Source organism: Panthera tigris, chromosome E2 (assembly GCF_018350195.1).
Source record: "Panthera tigris isolate Pti1 chromosome E2, P.tigris_Pti1_mat1.1, whole genome shotgun sequence".
NCBI classification, from domain to species: Eukaryota; Metazoa; Chordata; class Mammalia; order Carnivora; family Felidae; genus Panthera; species Panthera tigris.
In genome coordinates this window covers 17,767,543-17,788,992 of record NC_056674.1, presented here as the reverse complement: position 1 = coordinate 17,788,992, position 21,450 = coordinate 17,767,543, and the positions used below count along the sequence as shown (strand labels likewise).

The window sequence follows — 21,450 nt, the reverse complement described above, 5'->3', positions numbered from 1 at the left end:
ATACATGATAGTGTTGCCCCAGTTGGCTTGCGGAAAACAGAATTCTACAGTTATTTAAGGAGACAAAGCAGTGAGCCCTGAAGAGTAGGCAGGGTGGGAGAGGCTAGGGGTGAGAAAATAGAAATGCCATGGTCCTTAAAGCAAGGATAGGGTTGAGGCCCTTGTCCTGAGGTGCTGGGTACCTGACTCAGGTCATCCTTAAAGAAAGGACCTACGGGCTTTGGTTTTATGCATCCTTGAGCTAGGAATTAAAGGTCCAGACACCTGGGATCCTTGGAAAGCAGAGCAGAAGGCCAAGAGCCCAGGTCCTAGGGAGAAAGGGTGGGGGCTTGTTCTCTGGTCCTGAAAAAGAAAGGGCCTGCAGTCCAGATTCCTGGATCTGAGGAAGAAGGGGACTGGATCTCAACTGCTGCATCCTTGATTAGGGAAATTTCAGAGCCTGTATTCCTGGGACCTCAAGAGACAAATCTATCGGGGGACGGTGGAGGTCTTCAATGTTGGCATGCCTGGAAGAGAAAGAGGCTGATTTTGAGTGTCTGGGTCCGAGGGAAGAGAAAGCTGGGGGTGAGGGTCCTGAGAAAGGGCTCAAAACGGCGGAGCCTATGACCCAGACTGCCGGCTAGGCCCTTGCATGGGGTGGGACTCCTGGAATCTCTAGGAGGCGGGGGCCTGGCGCCGGCTCCCACCCGGGGTTCCCGAGCTGCTCCAGTCTGCGCAGAGCTGCCACGCTATTGTCCTGGCTAGGAAGGCGGGGCCGGCGTGGGGCGGGGCTGGCGGCGCCGGCGCAGCCCGGGGGCGGCGGGAGGAGGCGGCGGCGGCGGCGGTGGCGCTGGGAGCTCCTGTCACCGCTGGGGCCGGGCCGGGCCGGGCCGGAGTGCAGGGGACGTGAGGGCGCGAGGGCCGGGACATGGGGCCCACTAGCCCTGCCGCTCGCGGTCTGGGCCGCCACCCGGGCCCGCCGCCGCTGCCGCTGTTGCTGCCACTATTGCTGCTGCTTCTGCGCGCGCAGCTCGCCGTCGGGAGCCTGGCCGGTGGGAGCCCCGGCGCGGCCGAGGTGAGGCCCGGCCGGGTCCTGGGGGATGGGGGAAGGGGCGGGACCGGGCCTTGGGCCCGGACGCGGACGCGTCCAGGGCAGAAAGCGCAGTCTTTCCGGCCAAGTGGTAGGCCCCCATACGCCCCTAATGGCACTAGGCATTCATGAACCCAGGGGTTCAGGTCCCAGTTCCCCCATCTTCTGTCCTCCCAGCTGCCTCCCGCCGTTAGCTTAGGAACTGGCTTTTCCAGAGCCGTGGTCCCAAAAGCCCAGCCCCCTCAGACCCTCTCGACCTAGGTGAGTCAGCCCCAACCAGACAGGACCCACCAGACAGTAAGACACCTGGATCCAAGAATCTTGGCCCCTTGCATCCTCTGGACATATTTGAGGGCCCCCTCAGCCTCCCAGAACCGAAGAGTCTAGGTCTTCAGACACCGACCCCCGACCCAGGATGTAGCTTTCCATCCCTCAAAGGACCTGGTGTCCAGGCCTGCAGGGCCCTGAAGCCAGGCCTTGTCGTCTTTGCACCGGAGAATAGGACCCTGAGCTAGGGATGGTGGGAGGAGGGGCCAGAACGCCTGGGTTCTGGCCTCCTCCCCCGCGATTCAGTTTTAACCCCTTCGGGCTCCAGTGCGGCTGCGCCGGGGTGGGGGCGGAGCCTGTCTCCGCGGCAACAAGGCCGCGAGCCTCTCGGGGGACCTGGGTCGCCATAGCAACGGGAGAGCTGTGGCGCCCCCGCCCAGTGGGAGCTGTTTCCCGGGGAACAGTACCTCTTAGGAGGCGAGTGCGCGGCACTTGGTGGAGGGGCTGGTGCTGGGGTTCTGAACCTCCGGGTCCTAAGGAGCAAAGGTCTGGGGGACACACGTGCCAGCGTCCCTGGGCCCTCTCTGACCCCTCTGACCCGACCCTCAGGCTCCAGGGTCGGCCCAGGTGGCTGGACTATGTGGGCACCTAACTCTTCACCGGGACCTGCGCACCGGCCGCTGGGAACCAGACCAACAGCGCTCACGACGCTGTCTCCGCGATCCGCAACGGGTGCTGGAATACTGCAGACAGGTGGGCGGGACCTGCTGGGAGGGGCGTGGTCCGCAGGAAAACGGTTCCGAGACTGTCCGGATAGCCCAAAAGAAAGAAGCTAGTCGTGCAAAAGGCATGGTCCAGGGAGAATGAGAGATCTAAGTAGTCAGGGGAAGCTAGGGGGCGTGGCTGAGAAAGAGGCGAATTTAGGATAGGGCAGGACCTGTTTTTGAGAAACTAGGGCAGGAAAGGAGAACTGTGCAAAGAGGGTCAGCTAAGAACTGTATCCAGTGAAGAGACAGTTTAGCAATCTGTGGTAGGTACCTTAAGGAGTAGGGGCACAGGTGGGCGTGGTCAAAGGAGAGGCGGGGCTAAGAAAAAAGACCTTTTGGACCTGCAAGAGAGTGGAGCCCAATGCGAGAGTGGAAAGCTGGGAGGTGTAGCTAGGAAAAGCCAGTTCTAATACAAAGAGAAGGGATGCTTACTGAGGGGCCAAACAGAGAAAACGGTGAGGCCTAAAAGGAGGGCGGAACCTATTGGAGGAGGGGACAGAGGTGACCAGAAGAGAGACAGGTTTACGGGGATTGAGTTTCTGGGCAGATGGCGGGGCTTCTGAGGGAGAGCTACTGGGGGCGTGGCCAAGGAGCTGGCTGGCTTAGCTACCGAGTCTACGGAGAAGCAGAACCTAGGGAGATCACTAGAGCCTTGTAAAGGGACATGGCCAGTGGAGAAGCACAGCTGGCAGGGGGCGAGGCTGTGGGCTGATCACTCTCACCCGCTGCCCCCAGATGTACCCGGAGCTGCAGATTGCACGTGTGGAACAGGCGACACAGGCCATCCCCATGGAGCGCTGGTGTGGGGGCTCTCGAGGTGGCCGCTGTGCTCACCCCCACCACCAGGTTGTGCCTTTCCAATGCCTGCGTGAGTCCCAGGCTGGGGGCAGGGAACAGAAGTGGGGGTTTCCCTGGGGTGAGATTCTGAGCCCCGGTCTCAGGCTCATATTAGGAAGCTGGACGCATGCCTGGGTCCAGAGTGGGGCAGAGAAACCTCTGAGGATAAAATGTCTGGATTCTGAAGAGGGTAGAGCTAGTGTCTGTGGGAGGGTCTCACTCTGGTGCCCCCACTCTCCAGCAGGTGAATTCGTGAGCGAGGCCCTGCTGGTGCCTGAAGGCTGCCGGTTCTTGCATCAGGAGCGCATGGACCAGTGTGAGAGTTCAACTCGGAGGCATCAGGAGGCACAGGAGGTCAGGACCCTGGCCCATCCATTCTCAGTCCCCAACCCAGGAATCCAGTCCCCTAACAACCCACCCCCCCTCCCCAAACCTGACTCTGGGCCTCAGCCCCCTCTTCCCACTGGGACAGAATCAGGAATCCAGGCCCCCAGTCCCATCAGCCCCCAAGACCCAGGCATCCAGGCTCCCTCTCTACCCTCCCCTAGCCCACAATCCTGGCATCTGGGCCTACTCTTCCCGCAGGCCTGCCGTTCCCAGGGCCTCATCCTGCATGGCTCGGGCATGCTTTTGCCCTGTGGCACGGATCGGTTCCGAGGTGTGGAGTATGTGTGCTGCCCCCCTCCAGTCACCCCTGATCCATCTGGGACAGCAGTTGGGTGAGTGGGAAGGAACCCTCCACGCCCATCCCAAGGCTCCTGAAGCAGGAGATGGAAGCCTGGGGGCCTGGGTCGTATTCTCACTGCCTCAAGTCTTCTGTTCCCTCAGTGACCCCTCCACCCGGTCCTGGCCCCTAGGGGGCAGAGTAGAGGGGGGTGAGGACGAGGAAGAAGAGGAATCCTTCCTACAGCCAGTAGACGATTACTTCGTGGAGCCCCCACGGGCTGAAGAGGAAGAAGAGGAGGAAAGAGTCCCACCCTCAAGCTCCCATAGCCCTGCAGGGTTCAGCAAAGGTGAGACTGTCTCTGAACTCTTAGTTCCCTCTATCCTGGAGGGAGGATGATTTGAGGGAGCCTTGGTGTAGAGGCATCTTTGGGAGGGACCTGTTGGGGAGAGACCCAACTGGGGGGAATGGAAGGGATGGGAGTAACACCGGGTAAAGAAGAGGCGGAAGGGCTGTCCTGTGCAGAATGCAAAGGGTGAGGGTGGCTTGGGGGTACCTGAAAGTGGAGGAGCCATCTGGTAGTTCCTAAGGATTATTCTGGGGAAGCTTGAAGGATGGTGTAGATTTCTAAGCTTTGCAAGAACATGCCCAGTTCAGAACTATATCTCTCATGATGCCCTGCACCACCTATGGTTAAGTAGACACATGGTGGTCTCCAGTGTGCTCTAGGAAATGTAGTTCTCCAAGAAGGGAGGGTAACCTGAAGATGGGCTTCAGACTGATTCACCGGTTCCTGGCCTTGCAGTGACCACCACCGCAAGGCCCACAGATGGTGTGGATGTGTACTTTGGCATGCCTGGAGAAATCAGCGAGCATGAGGGATTCCTGAGAGCCAAGATGGACCTGGAGGAACGTAGGATGCGCCAGATTAATGAGGTGATGATACTGGGGCCTCAGGATTTCCCACAACACGGAACTCCCTGAATACCAGGAATTTCCTCAGAGGCACATTGAGACTACCTCCAAAGACTCCCCAAGCCCCCATCCAACCCCTAATCCTCAACACCACCTCTGGGATGACCAGGGATCCCTGACCCACCTAGAATCCCACTGAGATGCCAGCAGATTCTATGGAAACTCTGGTGAACTGCATTCTTCCACTTACATTCCTTCGGAGCCTTACCTCTTGTGAAGTCAAGAGCAAGTAGGACTTATAGGATCTGGAGCCTCCAAAGTCTTGAAGAGGGATTGGGGGACTCACTGGGTGGAGCAGGGTAGATTCGAGGATCCTGAAGTTCCTCTTGCCCCTAGGTGATGCGTGAATGGGCCATGGCAGACAACCAGTCCAAGAACCTGCCGAAAGCTGACAGACAGGCCCTGAACGAGGTAGGACACCCTCTGGCGGGTCCTACTTTTGCCTGTCCGATACCTAGGACACACCTGGTCTCAGTTGGGTCCAGGCCTGGTCTTGGCTCATCCTGTCCCACCCCTTCCTACTTATATTGGTCTCTCCTGGCCCCCTCCCTCCATTTGGCTCCACTCCTCTTGGCCTATGTCTGACCTGGCTTTTCTCTCCTCTTCAGACTGGCCTTGTTTTGCCTTGATCCTCACTTGATCCTTACCTCTCAGGGCAGGCTCTGTGGTCATCTCCCAAACTGAGTCCCAGCAAGATGCATCCTGGTCCTTCTCAGCATCCTTGATTCATTCACATTCCTATTAGGCCCATCCCCTGACTCTGGTCCCACCCCTCTAATCTCACTTTCACTCTCAGTCCCTCCTCAGTAGGCCCAGCCTCATGACTCACTGATCACCTCTAGAGGCCCCACCCCCTCCCCTTAGGTTAGCCCCATTCCTGATCTTTGCTCCACCCCTCTAGGTCCTATTTAGGCACAGCCATCTCCAGTAGGCCCCGCCCAGGCCTACAGCCTTACCTTTCCTATAATACTTGGAAAATATTTCACCAGAACATGAGCTGCCTCAGTTCCTAGATTGTTCCCACCCGGTAGAGTTTACATCCTCAGATCAGCTCCCAGTTGGCCTGGTCCTGCCTGCACTCTGCCTGGCCCTGTATCCCCACTCCTTCCAGTCCACATCCTGTGATCTGGTCCCACCCTGGAGTCAATTCTACTCGTGCCTAGACCCACCGCACCACCCTCCACCACATGGCCCTACAGACTGCCTTTCCAGAGTGTTGACCTGGACTTTCACCTATCTTCACCTCTCCTGGCCCTGTGCTCACCCCCTTGCCAGCACTTCCAGTCTATTCTGCAGACCCTGGAGGAGCAGGTGTCTGGTGAGCGACAGCGCCTGGTGGAGACCCACGCCACCCGAGTCATCGCCCTTATCAACGACCAGCGCCGGGCAGCCTTGGAAGGTTTCCTGGCAGCACTGCAGGGAGATCCGCCTCAGGTGTGGGAGCCGTGGGGGCAGGGGCGGTGGGTGAAAAGGTCTGGGGCAGGCCTAGGCAGCCTTTGTCCCTTCCACAGGCAGAGCGCGTCCTGCTGGCCCTGCGGCGTTACCTGCGTGCAGAGCAGAAGGAACGAAGGCACACGCTGAGGCACTACCAGCACGTGGCTGCCGTGGATCCTGAGAAGGCCCAGCAGATGCGCTTCCAGGTGCTCAGATGCTCCTGCCTCCCAAATACCCTGTTGTCCCTCAGACCCCAGTCTCCAGGGCCCCACCCCTCAGACCCTCTTTCTGTCCCTTGGACCTCTACCTATCCCGGCGAGCTTGCCCCCACGCCTCAGTCTTGGGACCCTTTCCAGCCCCTTGGATCCCTACTTCCTGACCCTGGAATGTTGCCCTTTACCCCCACCCTAGCTCCTTGCCTTTGACCCCCTTCTTGTCCCTTTGATTCCTACTTCCTTTCCCAGAATTTTCCTCCAACGCCTTGAACCCTGTTCCTGTCCCTCAACTCTCCTTCCTCCCAAACACTACTTATTTTCCATGCAACCCCTATCCTGTGCCCTCAGATCCCAATTCCTAGTTCTTCGATGTTCTCTTCCTGTCCATGAATACTCCATTCTGTGCTCTTGAACTCCATGTCTTGCCCTTGAAAGACATCATTTCTGGGGCTCCTGGGTGGCTCAGTTGGTTAAGCGTCCGACTTCAGCTCAGATCATGATCTCACGGTTCGTGAGTTTGAGCCCTGCGTCAGGCTCTGTGCTGACAGCTCAGAGCCTGGAGCCTTCTTCAGATTCTCTCTCTCTCTCTCTCTCTCTCTCTCTCTCTCTGCCCCTCCCCTGCTTATGGTCTCTCAAAAATAAATAAATAAAAAACATTAAACAGGGGGCGCCTTGGGTGCTCAGTCAGCTGAGTGACTTCGGCTCAGGTCATGATCTCACAGCTCGTGAATTTGAACCCCATGTTGGACTCTGTGCTGACAGCTCAGAGCCTGGAGCCTGCTTCAGATTCTGTGTTTCCCTCTCTCTCTGCCCTCCCCCAACTTGTGCTCTGTCTCTGTCTCTCTCTCAAAATATAAACATAAAAAATTTTTAAAAATTTAAACAAAAAAGAAGAAAAGAAAGACGTCATTTGTATATGACTGTCTAATCCCATTTCCTTCTCTATAATCCCTGAAACCTTACTTTCTGTTCCTCAGACCCTACTTTCTGCTCCTCCTACCCACTTCCTCCACTTCCTATCTTCTATGCCATATCCCTGGTATCTTATACGTACATTGTCTCTTGTGCATTTTTCCTCGTGACTACTCCCTTTCTTTTTGCCTTCCTTCCTTTTCCAAGCCTTTCACTTCCTGTCTCCTATACACCTTTTCCTTTTCTTTTTATTCTGCTTCGCCTCCAGTTTCCTTCCTCCTCTGGCCCAATTACTGGCTCTTGTGCCCTACTTCCTGTCCATTGTGTATGCTATTTTTCGTTGGACCCTATTGACCTTCCTTCTGCACTCTGCCTCAGTTTCCCCATCTCTAGGCAGTAGGCTAGAGAACTGCCAGTTCATCGTTCATCCTCACCTCCCCACAGGTGCAGACCCACCTTCAAGTAATTGAGGAAAGGATGAATCAGAGCCTGGGGTTGCTGGACCAGAACCCCCGCCTGGCTCAGGAGTTGCGGCCCCAGATCCGTGAGTGCCTGTGACCCCTGGTTCCCATTCCTGATCTGTGAAGGCAGATATTGACCCCCAAACTTTTCTTCCCCCCTCCACCGTTTCAGTTATTTATTCCTATGTAACAAACTCCAGAACATAGTGGCTTTAAAGACAACTATTTTCTTTGCTCCTGATTCTGCCATCTGGTCGGTGTGTGGCTACCCTTGGCTAGCAGATCAGTTAAGGGATGGGACTCTGGCACCAACAGGCCTCTCTTCCTCTCCATGTCAGCTCAGGGTCTCTTATCCATGGAGCCCCTCTGCATGGTCTCTCAGCAGGATACCTGGACTTCCTACACAGTGGTTCACGCTCCCCAAAGCATGAAAGTGAAAGCTGCCAAGTCTTCTTAAGGCAGGGGCCCACCTTCTGTTGATTAAAGCAAGTGACAAACTCAGTCCAGATTCAAAGGGAGGAGGCCTACATGAGAGCGTGAGCACCAAAAAGTGTGATCTCCCAAAGCCCCCAGATCTATTGTGACTTCCTACTGGATGTCCCACACCTATCCCTGCTCTTTAAAGAGGCCAGTCTTGGGGTGCCTGGGTGACTCAGTCAGTTAAGTGCCTGACCTTGATTTCAGCTCAGGTCACGATCTCACAGTTCCTGGGATCAAGCCCTGCATCAGGCCCTGCACTGACAGTGTGGAGCCTGCTGGGATTCTCACTCTCTCTCCTTCTCTCTCTATATATGCCTCCCCCACTCATGCTCTTTCTCTCTCTCTCTCAAAATAAATAAATAAACATTTTTAAAAAAGAGGCCATTCTCTTGAAACTTCAACCTCCATCCTCCCTGCCAGGGGTGCCTTCATCTAGCTCCCCAATTTCCCCAGATCATACTTACGGCTACCCCCAATCACTCTAGTATTAGGGTGCCATTTATTCACCTGGTTTTGTTTTGTGGCATCCCTATGGGGATCGTGATGTCGACCCCCTTTCTGCATGTTCCCCTCAGAGGAACTTCTCCACTCTGAGCACCTGGGTCCCAATGAATTGGAAGCCCCCGCCCCAGGGGGCAGCAGTGAGGACAAGGGTGGGCTGCAGCCTCTGGATTCCAAGGATGGTGAGTTCACCCAAATGTAGATAACCCTAGACTTTGGGGGATAGGCACCCAACCTCAATCCTAATCCCTTAAATTCTGGGGGTATCTTAGCCACCACAGTGAATGGGAGAGGATAGGAACGGATGTCTAAGGTTGTGGAAGCCTCTGTAGGATCCTTGATCCTCCTGCCTTGGCTGGGAGGGTGTGTCTCCACCCTTTTCCTCCATGATGCCCTCCTTTCTTCACTGTTCCACCTGTCTTGCTTCTTCTGGCTGCCAGCAGACACCCCCGTGGCCCTTCCGAAAGGTGAGTATCTCCCAGAATAGACCCCAGCCACCAAATCCCACTAGTCCCTGAGCCCCGAATGGAAAAGGGTCCATACATTGGGAACTCCCGACCTGCTGGGGTAAAGTCCGGTGCCCCTTCTGACCGCCTCCTCAGGCAGGGGTAGCACCATTCTCAACTCTCAGTAATGAGATAGGACTTGGGGGTTAGGGTCCGCAGAACAAGACGCTGCATCCTCTGGGAAAGAGAAGATGTCCCCCCTGGAGCAGTATGAGCGAAAGGTAAGTGAGACCTGTGGATGTTGAGGGTGGATGGGAGAGGGGTCCTGGACTCCTCGGTCTGAAGGAGGAGGGTGTTAGGGGGTTGGATCCTTTGGCCTGAGGGAATAAGGGATTGAGGACAAGGACTTTGGGGTCCTAAGGAAGAAGAAGGCTGGGGATGCCCTACTGGGGCCCAGGGGAGGAGGAGGCTGGTGCCCAGACTCCTGAGTCCCTGACACCTCCTGCTCCCCCAGGTGAATGTATCTGTTCCAAGGGGTTTTCCTTTCCACTCAGCGGAGATTCAGAGAGATGAGCTGGTAAGAGGAGGACTATTCTGGGTACCTAGGGGGAGAGGTCAGAAGGCAGTGGCTAGGCTGTGACTCCCAAAGCCACACAGGGCCCTGGTGAGCCTCACAGATGGCCCCTGCCCCATGTCCTCTCCATGCAGGCACCAGCTGGGACAGGTGTGTCCCGAGAGGCCGTGTCCGGACTGCTGATCATGGGAGCAGGTGGGGGCTCCCTGATCGTCCTCTCCCTCCTGCTCTTGCGCAGGAAGAAGCCCTATGGGGCTATCAGCCATGGAGTGGTGGAGGTGAGAGGCACAAAGACATGGTATATGGGGAAGGAGTTCCAGAGCCTGGGCACAGGGGCGCTGTGAGATCTGCGGTCAGGTCTCTATGCCCCTCTGTTCCTCCCCGCCCCAAATGCAGGTGGACCCTATGCTGACCCTGGAGGAGCAGCAGCTGCGTGAACTGCAGCGTCATGGCTATGAGAACCCCACCTACCGCTTCCTGGAGGAACGACCCTGAACCAGCCCCCTTCACCCCTTTGGCTGAGCCCAGAGCTTCCCTCTTCCTGGAGCCCCAGAACCCCAACTCCCAGCCTGGGGGAGGGGTCTCAAAATTGTTCATTTCACACTCTTTGTGAGGGGACTGGAAATTCTTATTTCCCCTTTCCAATTCCAAATTCCATCCCCAAGAAATCCCCAGGTATTCCCAGCTGCCTCCCTGCTTGGGACCTCCTCACTTTAATTTATTTTGTAAGTTAATTTATTGTTCCTTAAGGTGACCACCAGCTTGGTCCCAGTGTCTGTTGTTCCCTAGAATTCACCCTCCCATGTGATCCCCACTAACGTCCCAATAAAGTCCTTTTCCCCACCAGGCCATCCTGCGTCTCTTGGGGGGGAATCAGTGTGTAATCATAGCTCTGGTCTCTGGGCGGGGCCTTTAGGAAGGGCGGGGCCCAAAGACTTGGAAGGCTCCCTCTGCCCGATCAGAAGCTTTCCGTGGTGCCAAACGGTGTGTTACTTCTAGACCTGTATTTGCTGAACCCCAGGGTAGACTCCGAGGAAGCTGTTTCTAGCAGTTTCTCCTGCCTTCTGTTCACCCTCACTCTCAGTCACACACAGCCTCCACCCCCAACCTTCGAGCCTAAGGAGAGAATGAGGATCTTGAAACTCTCTTCCCATTCACAAGCCTTCATCACTTCTTTGGGAGGCAATAGGAATCCCCCTGATATGTGGAAATCCAGTTATGTCCTAGGGAGGGGTATGTGATGTCTGCAAGCACCTATTGGAATTTAAACCTTCATGTGCCCCATTTTGTGACATTGGAGTTAACCCTCTACATATGCTGTTACCTGTCCCAAAAGGGTTGTTACGGGGATTAAGAGGGTTGATATTTGTGGAGACTTAGAAATGTGCCTGCCATTTCACAACCACTTCACAAGTATTTGTTAAATAAATTTTAAAACAGTGTGGCAGCAAATACTCATATAGCACTCCCTCTGTGCTGAGTACGGCTCCAAGAGCTTTTTTTTTTTTTTAAGTAGGCCCCATGCCCAATGTGTGGTTTGAGCCAACTACTCTGAGCTCAAGAATCGTGTGCTCTACCGACTGAGCCAGCCAGGCACCCCTGCTCTGAGAGCTTTTTACATACACTGACACACTTAATCATTACTTCGATCCCATAAAGGAGGTATTATGATTATTCATTCCCATTTATAGATTAAGAAATGGATATAAGAAGTCATATCACATGCCCACGGTCACTATATAGGAATGGTCAGAGCTAGAGATTCAACCCAGGCAACCTCACCCCAGCACCCATACTCTTGGCCATTTTGCTAACCAGCTGTCTGGTAATTTGAGGCTGTTCAAGTTGTACACTGCAAAACTCCAAGTCATACCATTCACTATGGATTTGCATTTTTACCACAACTTCCCAGCAGGTGGCAGTAATATGCCATGTTCTAATGGCAGCACACAATTTTCTGACATATGGCCTAGGGAGGGAGCATCTATTTCTTTCTTTCTCTCTCTCTTTCTTTTTAACGTTTATTTTGAGAGAGAGAGAGAGAAAGCATGAGTCAGGAAGGGGCAGAGAGAGGGGGAGAGAGAGAGAAGGAGAGAATCCTAAGCAGGCTCCACACTGCCAGTGCAGAGCCCAACAAGGGTCTCGAACCCACCAACCGTGAGATCATGTTGGACACTTAACCGACGAAGCCACCCAGGCGCCTGGGAGCATCTGTTTCTAATTTTCCCGAGGGCCTTTGAGCTCACAATGTCTCTTACAATATATGCATGTAAATACAGGCCATGTATATTAAATACAGACCTAGTAGACATTGTGAGGGAGATGCCTACATGATGCAAGTTGGATACAATGCCACAGCTTCATTGGAGAACCCAGTTTGCAACGTCATTCTGATTTCGGTTTTAGCTTCAGTTGTACTGAGACAACCCTAGCAGAAACCTATAACTAGCACCACAGGTAGGGGAAAAAGTTGCTTTTGTGTGTTTTCACAGACAAGTGTGATCAATAGGCTAACAATGGGTAAGGAGCTCCAAGCAGATGGAACAGGAAATGAAAGGCCATTTTGCTCACTACGCTCAGTGTATGATTCCTTAATGTTTACATATTAATGGCAATACTTAGGGTAATTTTAAAACACTTATTGAAATTCCAGCAGGAAGAATAACTTTGCTATTGTTTGTTTGACGCTGCCCTCTTTTCTCATTGAAAACAATTTGTTAATTTTTCTTTTAATAATACAGTTTCTTAGAGACATAATTTTATCATGTTAATGTGTGTGTGTGTGTGTGTGTGTGCACGTGCATGTGTGTGTTGATACATGTTGGGATATACATCTTCTTTTTAGATTTTTAAAAAATATTTTTGAGAGAAAGAACGAGTTGAGGAGGGGCAGAGAGGGAGGGGAACAGAAGATTTGAAGCGGGCTCTGCACTGAGAGCAGAGAGGTAAGGTGGGTCTCAAACTCACGAACCTTGATATCATGACCTGAAGTCAGACCTTAACTGAGCCACTCCAGTGCCCTGGGATATGCATCTTATATGTCAATAGAATCTAAGATGCCATCAATGGTAAGAATTGTCTTTAGGTACCACAAGGGAAAAAAACACAGAAACTTTTTTTAAAGTTTTGTGTTTTTTTTTTAATTTTTAAGAGAGAGACAGAGAGGGAGAGAGAGCAGGGGAGGGGCAAAGAGAGAGGGAGAGAGAATCCCAAGCAGACTCCACACTGTCAGCATGGAGCCCAATGTGGGGTTCGAACTCACAAACCATGAGATTACGACCTGAGCTGAAAGCAAGAGTCAGACGCTTACCCGAGCCACCCAGGCACCCCAAAATACATAAGTTAAAATAAGCCACGCTATGACTGTAAGATTAACTCCAGTTAAATTGTTCGAATCTATGACATAACATTCCCATGAATTCTTCGTGGGTCAGCTGCCACTACGTGCATACACAGGAAAGCAACGCATGCTGGTACAGGGAGGTGATGTGGCCTCTGAAACTCCACCTCCCAGTGTTCAAGCCCTCGTGTGGTGCCCCCTCCCCAGACTCTGGGCTTGGCCACGTGAATGACTTTGACCAAGGTGATGTCAGCAAGCACGATGCAAGCAAGGGCTTGTTCTCTTGGAACCGCCGTGTGAAGAGATCCGCCCACCTTCCTGGGGAGACCACGCGGACAAAGAGATGCTCGGCCCACTCCCAGTGGTTCCGGCCATCTCAACTGAGCTATCAGACACGTGAGTGAAGTTGGCCAGCCTAATCAGGCCTCTAGCTGACTGTGGCCACATGAGTGACCAAAGCAGGATAGGACTGTCCAGTAGAGCCCAGCCCAGATTGCAGCATCATGAGCAAATAGTGATGGTTGTTCTAAGCCTCAAGTTTCGGGGTAGAGACAGAAGTACATGCCCTTAAGTGTGCTTGGTTTGTTGTCCTTGAGAGGCTCTGAGCAGTGGGGGGCTATGATGGGTCAGAGGGCTTTCAGAGGGGGAGGGGCTCTTTGAGGGATGAGACTCAGATGAAGTCCGGAGCAGAGGCCGTTGGGGCAATTACGAGAAGGGGCATTATGGAGGTCTTCTCTCTTAGTTTGGGTTTCTCCAGAAGCGGGATTTGAGGACAACTTATTGGTAGGGGAGGTGGGATATGACACAGAAAAGGGAAAGCAGTCGAGAAAGAGTATGTTATCAAGCCAGAACCAGTGCGGGGCTTGGAGCTTGACTCTGTTGGGAAACTGAGAGCCTGTACAGAACACATACTTCCACATTATCCTCACAGAGAGGTGAGGGATCTGGAGTATGTATGTGTGTGTGTATTTTAAAGAGAAAGAGCAAATGGGGGACAGGGACAGAGAGAAAGAATCTTAAGCAGGCTCCACACTCAGGGCGGAGCCCGACATGGGGCTCAATCCCACAACCCTGGCATCATGACCCGAACCGAAATCAAGAGTCGCACACTCAACAGACTGAGCCACCCAGGCGCCCCAGGACCTGGAGTAGTTCTGTGCCATCTCCTTCTGAAAGGAGGGCTGTTAGATGGGAAGCAGTATAAACTCACTGGCATTTAAGGTTGCCGTGCTCACAGCCAGGACAGAGCAGGTCAGACCACCAGATGTTGATACCGTGAGGGTGACAGCAGCACCCACAGTGTCTGCTACACACCCCCCAGGCACCTTCATCCAAACATGCCTACCCAGCCGAGCACCACAGCCACTCCCCTGCACCAATGCCTCCAGAGATTAAGACAAAGACAGTTGAGTCCAAATTGAGTTTAATAAGGAGTTCCACATCGGGGAGGGATTCAATGGAAATGGGGAGATCGGGGACAGGGGGGTCCAGCCAGTGGAGTTCTGAATTAGAAAGCATATGACCTAGGGAACTCACATCTAGAAGAGTCCTTCCCATGTCTCAGAGGTAAGGACCTGAATGGTGTGGGTCCTGGGGAGGTTTGGGGGGTCATCTTAGGAGCTCTACTGGGTGGCACTGGGAGCTATTTTGGGGGTACTCCAAGTACTGTGTCGGGAAATCACATCTGGGGTTCTAGGTGTGAACAGTTGAGTAGGGGCGGGGGCCCCAAAAGATCCCAATGGGGAAAGGGCTAGGGGTCCAGGTGTTTCACAGAAACAATCAAGGGGCCTCGATTTCACAGAAATCATCAAGAGGGCTCCTTGTAGGTGGGAGAGGGGTATTACACCACCCCAAATATTGGGGATTGTTTACACCCCCGCAGCCATTTTGGGGTTTTAATGTAAGACCCCAATGGCAGGACATTCCACATACATTATCACGGATTTGCAACATTAGCATACGCTGGCTGTCCCACAGGACGGTGGGGACTGGAAAATCAGTCCAGGTTCTGGGTTTGAGTCCTAAGAGGACAGGCCTGGGGGTGCCACACGGCTCCTTTTCAACAGCTGCCGGAGCTGCAGACAAGACAAGGCAGAGGAAGAGAAGTTAGGGAGGTTGGAAGGAGAGGTGGGGGACACAAACACTGTGAAGTTGGGGGTTAAAGTGGAGAAGGAGAGTAAGATCAACTGGGTTTGCAGGTCAGAGGTTCAGAGTCAAGACTTAGGGTTAGGGACGAAGGTTCAAACACTGAGAAAAGGTTCAGGAGCCAGAGCTGGGGATGGAAGGAAAGCTGGGGTGTGTTCCCACCTTGGGGTTACCATTGAGGACTGGGAGTCAAAGAGTAGAGGCAAGGGATCAGACGTCACATTTAGGGGTCAGAAGTCCCACTCTGACGTCAGGGCTGGGGCAGGGCGTTGGAGGTCAAGCTTGGGAATCAAAGGTCACACCCCGAAGTCATGATTCAGGGGTAGAAGTAGAGGCCATACTCTGAGGTCAAGGTTGAAGGAGAGGTTAGGAGGAGTCACCAATACCAGGTATGAAATCCAACACTGGGGTCAGAGATCATATTTTCAAGTCAGGGTTGGATAGGGCTCAAAGTCACCTTCTGAGATTAAAATCACCCTCTCAAGTCATGAATGAGTAGCGTCAGGCGTTCACCCTGTTAAGTCAGAGGCCACTCTACAGTCAGGGTGGGCTCAGTGCTCACCCCTTCGGGGCCCGGCCCGGGCCGCAGCAGGTGGACAGGCTGCTCATTCTCCAAGTTTCGCAGTGTTGGATCTGCCCCAGCTGCCAGCAGGCGCCGCACGATGGCCTCCTGGGGTGGCCCAGGGGGCAGGGCAGCCGCCATGTGGAGGGCTGTGTTCCCATGGGCCTGGAGACAGTGAGGGGAGGACTGATAAGGATTCAGACTCAGCTGGCCTAGACCCTCAACAGGTACCCTTCATATTCTACATTCTGCCACACCCGAGTCCCACACTCCCGCCTTCACATCCATGTCCCACATGCCCCCAGTGACATCCCAGAATCCCCTCTACAATCACATTCCACACACCCCTCTATGTCCTATGCATTCCCCCAATTACATCCACATCCTATACAGTCCCCACCCATGTTCCATACGTTGTCCCCTCCACAGCCATAGCCCACAGGACTCCCAACATCCCACTGCCCCTCTCTGTCATATCTCACACAACCTGCACATGCCAGCCTAGGCCCCTACCTTCATGTTGACAAAGGCCCGCAAGTCTCCCCGTGGCAGCTCCAGCAGCAGCTGAACCAGGGTGGGATTGGCAGCCTGCACGGCCAGATGCAGAACCGTCTTATTGCTCTTGATTTCCTACAGAGAAGGGAACAGCAGAGGTCAGGCCAGTCCTCACACCCAGGGTCCCTCCCATGGAACCAAGAGCCTGTAGACACCTTGTCTCCCCTTTACAAGCACCCAGGGGTGCCTTATACACTTATAGGTGTTGTGCACCATACAAGAGTACCACGTTTAAGGGGGTGCCTTTCACATCGAATGCATCCCAGAACTATACATTTATTATGACAAATTTCCAGCCCAAGTGACTCTGGGCTAGCAGCTGCCTGGCTACCCCATATTCTAAGAGGCACAGTAAAATGTACCTGCATCCCACATGGACAGTCTTTACCTATAAGGATGGGACCTGAGCAGCATCAATCAGGGGCCTAAGCAAGCCTATATCCACTTCTACACTGAGTTGTTCTCTTCATATTTTGGAGCAAATAAATGCATTTTCCAGGGTGAAACCTTATTATGTACCCTTAAAGAGTTTGTAATGATAACGGACATTAAAAAATATTATGTGTTTAGGAATGCCTGGGTGGCTCAGTTGGTAAAGCATCCGGTGCCTCTCTCTCCTCAGGTCCTGATCTCACAGTTCATGCGATCAAGTCCAGAGTCAGGCTCTACACTGACAGCAAGGAGCCTGTTTGGGATTCATTCACTCTCTCTGCCCCTTCCCTGCACATGCATGCACGTGCGTGCACACACACTCTCTCTCAAAATAAATAAGCCTTAAAAATTAAAAAAAATATATGTTTGTCTCTACAAGGCAAAATAACCTAGTTGGCTCACCAAATATATTATGAAGAGAAGACAAGGAGACGGAGGGAGAAGCTCTAAATTAAGAGGGACCTTAAAAGTCTTATTATGGCAATATGTGGGCTTTATCTGGATCCTAGTTTTTGTAACGAAAAAAAATAAACATCCCTTAGGGTCAATCAGAAATTTGAACACAGCCAGGATATTTGGTATTTTGAGATTAATTTTTTTAAGGTGGAATAATCGTACTGAGGTTAAAAGAGTCCTTAACTTTAAAGACACAAATATTTATGGATAAAAATATGCTCAGGCTTGCTCTAAAATAACATAGGGATGCATGGGTGGCTCAGTCGGTTAGGCATCCGACTCTTGATTTCAGCTCAGGTCAGGATCTCACAGTTCGTGGGATCCAGCCCCACATCGGGCCCTGTGCTGACATGGCAGAGCCCATTTGGGATTCTCCCTCTCCCTCTCTCTCTCTGCCCCTCTCTTACTCACTCTCTCTCTCCCAAAATAAACAAACACCAAAAAAATTTTTCTAAATAAAATAATACAGGAAAGTGAGGGGATGGATGGGGCAGGACTGGCTACTAGTTGCTGATTATTGATGTTGGGTACGGGGAGTTCACTATACCATTTTCTGTAGTTTATCTGTGTTCAAAATTCCTTAACTAAAAAACAAAACTAAATAAGTCGATGTTTAATTCTCTCAGCCAGCCTGCGAAGAAGCTACGATCAGAGGAAGGAGAATAATATATTTATGAAGAGGTGGATTCTGGCGTCAGACCACCTGGGTTCTAATCCCTTCTCTGATACTCACAAGCTGTAAGATTTTTGACACTGTGCCTCAGTTTTTCTTACCAGTGAAACAGAAAAAGTGATAATAGCACACACGTCAAAGGATGTTTGTGGACTCAATTAGCTAATCCATGAAACGCAGCACTAGATGAATAGTAGGTGCTGGATAAATATAAGCTAAGATCAGTAATGTTACTCTTAGGGGCACAGAAAAATGAAGTCATAGGCTCAAGTTCACATAGCTGGGAAGAGACGAAGCCAGCATTTGTTTGAAGCCCCTGGACATCCAGGTGACCCGCCCCACACCATCCAGGTGACCCACCCTCCTAGGGGCGGCCCACTGCCCAGCTCACCTGGCTGGTGTGATCAGCACCCATGTGCAGCAACATTTGGACACAAGCCAGCCTGTCTCGGGCCTGGGTACTCAGCACCCGGGAACATAGGTCAGGTGGGTGCATAGCAACATTGAGGGCCAGGATGGCCGTGTGGAGAGGGGTGAGGCCTGCAGAATGGAGACAGTGAGGGCTCTGTGTCTGAAGTACCCACCCCACCTGCCACACCTGCCCTGCTCACCACCCAACTTACCCTCAAAGTCTCTGGCTTCTAGGTCAACCTGAACCCCGGAGTTAATCACAGCCTGAGTAGGAGAAGGCAGAGTGCTGGATTAGAGTCTCCCTGGGCCTCCTAGCCCCGGAAGCCATGATTTGAGCAACCAGTCCATCCCATCCACCCCCCTGGTCAGCGGGCCATACCGAGAGGACTCCTGGGAGCCCATAGGTAGCGGCCACATGCAAGACAGAACGTCCCCGATGATCGGTGGCATTGGGCTCTGCCCCCAGGTTCAGTAGATCCTCCACAATCAGGGGCTGGTTGGCGGCGGCAGCCACCAGGAGAGGGGTCTGCAAGACATAAGAAGGTCAGTCTGGGGCCCCCGTCTGAAATCCAGGCCCCAGACCTTCTGCCTTCAATCCAGGAGTCCAGGCCCCTGGCCCTCACCTTGCCCTTATGCTCACGAATGTCCAGATGTCTGTACATTTGGAGCATCTCAGCTGCAGCATATGCTGCCCAGCGCAAGCCACGAGCCGCAAACAGGTGCAGGAGCCTGAGGACAGGTAGGGGGACACCAGTGAGCACAGCACCCCAGCTAAGCCAGGAGCATGCAGACCGCGATCCCCCATACTCACGTGTCTCCCTCCTCATCCTGGGCCAGCAGCCGTTGTGGCCCCAAAGCCAGCATGTGAGCACGGGCTGTGTCCAGAGACGGTCCGGTGGTCACGGGAGGCATCTGTGGGGGTCCTGAGGGGAGTCCAGAACCTCTCCAGGATCCTGCCTGTGGCAGGGAAGGTTCTGCACAAAGCCGGGTATCCAGGGGGTCCTGAAGGGTGCATGCGGTGGGAAGAGCCAATCAGCTGAGCATTCTCTCTTCCTAACATATATACATACACATACAGAGTGCCAGGTACAGTGGCTGGGTGTCCCATCTGTACCAAGTGACCTTGGACCTCTGAGCCTCAGTGTTGCCCATCTGAAGAATAGGACCTTAATCCAGCCTGAGGGCAACTGGGGATTTTAGGGGCCCTTCAGTATCCTGTTCCCACTCTGTATCTCACCTCCATCCCCACAGAAAATGGACACTGGCGCCCTGGGTCGGAGGGTGGGTAGAAGTCGGGAGTCAGGAAACCTTCAGCAGCAGAAGCAGGGTAAGAGTAGGGGCTGTCTGTGTAGGCAGCATGCGTGTTGGGGTCCCAGTCTGGAAAGCCCGTGGTGGGGGCCAGGCTGCCAAGTCCAGAACCCACAGTCTCCTGGTGTACTGGCAAGCGAGAATGGCCTGTGTGTGAGAGGAGGAGCAGGGGCAGGCCTGGTTACCAGAGTCAGGGAAGTCATCAAGGCCGGAGGACCTGTGTGAGAGCCCGGAACCTCCCAAGGTGCTGGGAGCTAGTCCTCGTCCGTGTGGGACACCAAAGGGCTGGGACCCCGAATCCAGGACGCCGAGGGGTTGGAAGCTTGGACTTCTGAAACCTGGACTCCTGGGACACTGTGGGGCTGAGGGCCTAGACTCCCGGAGCAACAGAAGGCTGGGAGCCTGGGCCCCTGCAACACGGAAGGGCTACGTACATAGATTACAGGGCTCCAAAGAATCTGGGAGATCCAACTGCCACTGGGTCCCAGCAAGAGAAGGTCTGACTCCTACGCTCCCAAAAGTCCTAAGATTTGGAACGTTTGAGTCCCTGAAGAAAGCTGGGGCTGTGAGCTGAGGGAAGCAGATGATTTTCCAGACTTACCTGCCTCACTCTCATTCACAGATGGGGTCAGGGACTGGGCCAGAGGAGGTGGAAACTGTCCCTGTAGAGGCAGAGACAAAAAGGAACAAGGGAGAATTTCTATGACCGATCCCCCAGCATCCATTCCCCCACCCACAGCGTATCTAAGTCAGGACTAGCCTCTCATCTGTTCTGAGGGCCCAGCAGGCCATCAAGTCCTTGCCCAATGGGGCAGAGCCTCATGAGAGTTGTAGTTCACAAGGCTCCATGGGCCTTACCGGTACCCCACCAGCATCAGGCTGCTGCTGACGGCGCCTCTGTTCCTCCAGGAGCTTCTTCACTGTTTGTGACGGGCAGTGGCTGCGTTCACCCCGGCTCACTGGGGGGGGGGGGAAGAGATGGAGGGAAATAATTAGGGGTCTTTAAGTCACCCAACCACGCGGGGGAGTGGTTTTGGGCTCCCTGCCTCGCCCTCCTGCACGGAAAAACTGGCACATTGACTCCGCCTGCGAACTCCAAAGCCAATCTTAGCTTTCAGGTGCAGCATCCGCCTCCGCCGCCGCCGTTTCCTTCCCTTTGCTTCGCACTTTCCCCTCTGACCCAACTTTCCACCAGCGTCGTGGAAACTGAGGAAGGGGGAGGAGGGCGCTCCTCTGCAGCACCTCCCCCCAACTTCCGTGAAAAATCCCAGCCCCCAGACCTCCCATTCCCGAGGCCTCGGGGGTCGCTGGGAATCACTCCCTGAGACGCCTGCACAACTAGGTTCTCAACATCTCTGCCCTAGAAGCTGACACACTTTCCTCTGGAAACCAGGCGTCCGAGTCCGCAGCCCCTCTCCCCAAGGAACCACGAATCAATAGCCCCTAGCTCATCTGGGTTCCAGAAGTCCAGACCCCATTCCCCCTTGAGACCTAACAGTCCAGGCCCCATTTTGCGGGAGTCCGAGAGCCTAGCACCCGTTTCCCCAAGACCCAGGAGTCCGGGCCCTCAGCCTCTTCCTCTCTAGCACCTGGGAGTCCCAGTTTGCAGAAGCCTGGTCCACACCACCCCGGAAGTCCGGGCGTTCAACGCTCACCCTTCAGAGCCCGGATTCCGGAGGAGGAAGGGTTAAGCGGGGGAGGGCGGACTCGGAAACAGCCCAGCCGCGACGCGCTGACGTCACGGCTCTCACGCAAGGGAATCTTCCAACCACCCCTTCCACGCCTGGCCGCGCGCAGCAGGTGTCCCGCTGAGAGGCGGGGCGCTTGGCCAAGCGTGGAGCGCGTGGAATCCCCGCACGTGGGGAATTCCCGAGCAGCCCAGGGACCCAGGGCTGGTGGAGACTCGGGAATTCCCGGGGTGGGGGGTAGGGTCAAGGCCTGCGTGGACCCCTGCGGCCAGGCGCCG

The 21,450-nt window shown here is 54.0% G+C and overlaps 2 protein-coding genes across 6 annotated transcripts; one reads left to right on the top strand and one right to left on the bottom strand.

Moving 5' to 3' along the window:
• The first annotated feature begins 815 nt into the window (after nucleotides 1-815).
• Nucleotides 816-10,448, top strand: APLP1 (amyloid beta precursor like protein 1). Of its 3 annotated transcripts, none has more exons than XM_042968956.1 (17): nucleotides 816-1,054; nucleotides 1,946-2,089; nucleotides 2,839-2,971; nucleotides 3,182-3,294; nucleotides 3,526-3,659; nucleotides 3,769-3,953; nucleotides 4,410-4,540; nucleotides 4,916-4,990; nucleotides 5,855-6,013; nucleotides 6,091-6,219; nucleotides 7,585-7,684; nucleotides 8,657-8,764; nucleotides 9,026-9,049; nucleotides 9,239-9,309; nucleotides 9,543-9,605; nucleotides 9,737-9,880; nucleotides 9,999-10,448. In XM_042968956.1, the coding sequence occupies exons 1-17, from the start codon at nucleotides 908-910 to the stop codon at nucleotides 10,095-10,097; spliced, it is 1,959 nt and encodes a 652-aa protein (XP_042824890.1). In that variant the 5' UTR covers nucleotides 816-907; the 3' UTR covers nucleotides 10,098-10,448. The 3 variants fall into 3 exon arrangements, with proteins under 3 accessions (XP_042824890.1, XP_042824889.1, XP_042824891.1); XM_042968955.1 differs by having other exon boundaries at nucleotides 9,023-9,049; XM_042968957.1 differs by lacking the exons at nucleotides 816-1,054; nucleotides 1,946-2,089 and adding an exon at nucleotides 2,139-2,366 and having other exon boundaries at nucleotides 9,023-9,049.
• A 3,899-nt stretch (nucleotides 10,449-14,347) lies between these two features.
• Nucleotides 14,348-20,434, bottom strand: NFKBID (NFKB inhibitor delta). Of its 3 annotated transcripts, none has more exons than XM_015544140.2 (10): nucleotides 20,343-20,434; nucleotides 20,086-20,146; nucleotides 18,988-19,178; nucleotides 18,800-18,905; nucleotides 18,556-18,702; nucleotides 18,389-18,440; nucleotides 18,157-18,305; nucleotides 16,163-16,279; nucleotides 15,650-15,814; nucleotides 14,348-15,017 (listed from the first exon to the last, which is right to left on the bottom strand). In XM_015544140.2, the coding sequence occupies exons 2-10, from the start codon at nucleotides 20,098-20,100 to the stop codon at nucleotides 14,964-14,966; spliced, it is 996 nt and encodes a 331-aa protein (XP_015399626.1). In that variant the 5' UTR covers nucleotides 20,101-20,146; nucleotides 20,343-20,434; the 3' UTR covers nucleotides 14,348-14,963. The 3 variants fall into 3 exon arrangements, with proteins under 3 accessions (XP_015399626.1, XP_042824971.1, XP_042824973.1); XM_042969037.1 differs by lacking the exon at nucleotides 20,343-20,434 and adding an exon at nucleotides 19,414-19,631 and having other exon boundaries at nucleotides 20,086-20,336; XM_042969039.1 differs by lacking the exon at nucleotides 20,343-20,434 and adding an exon at nucleotides 20,245-20,336.
• Nucleotides 20,435-21,450: the final 1,016 nt, after the last annotated feature.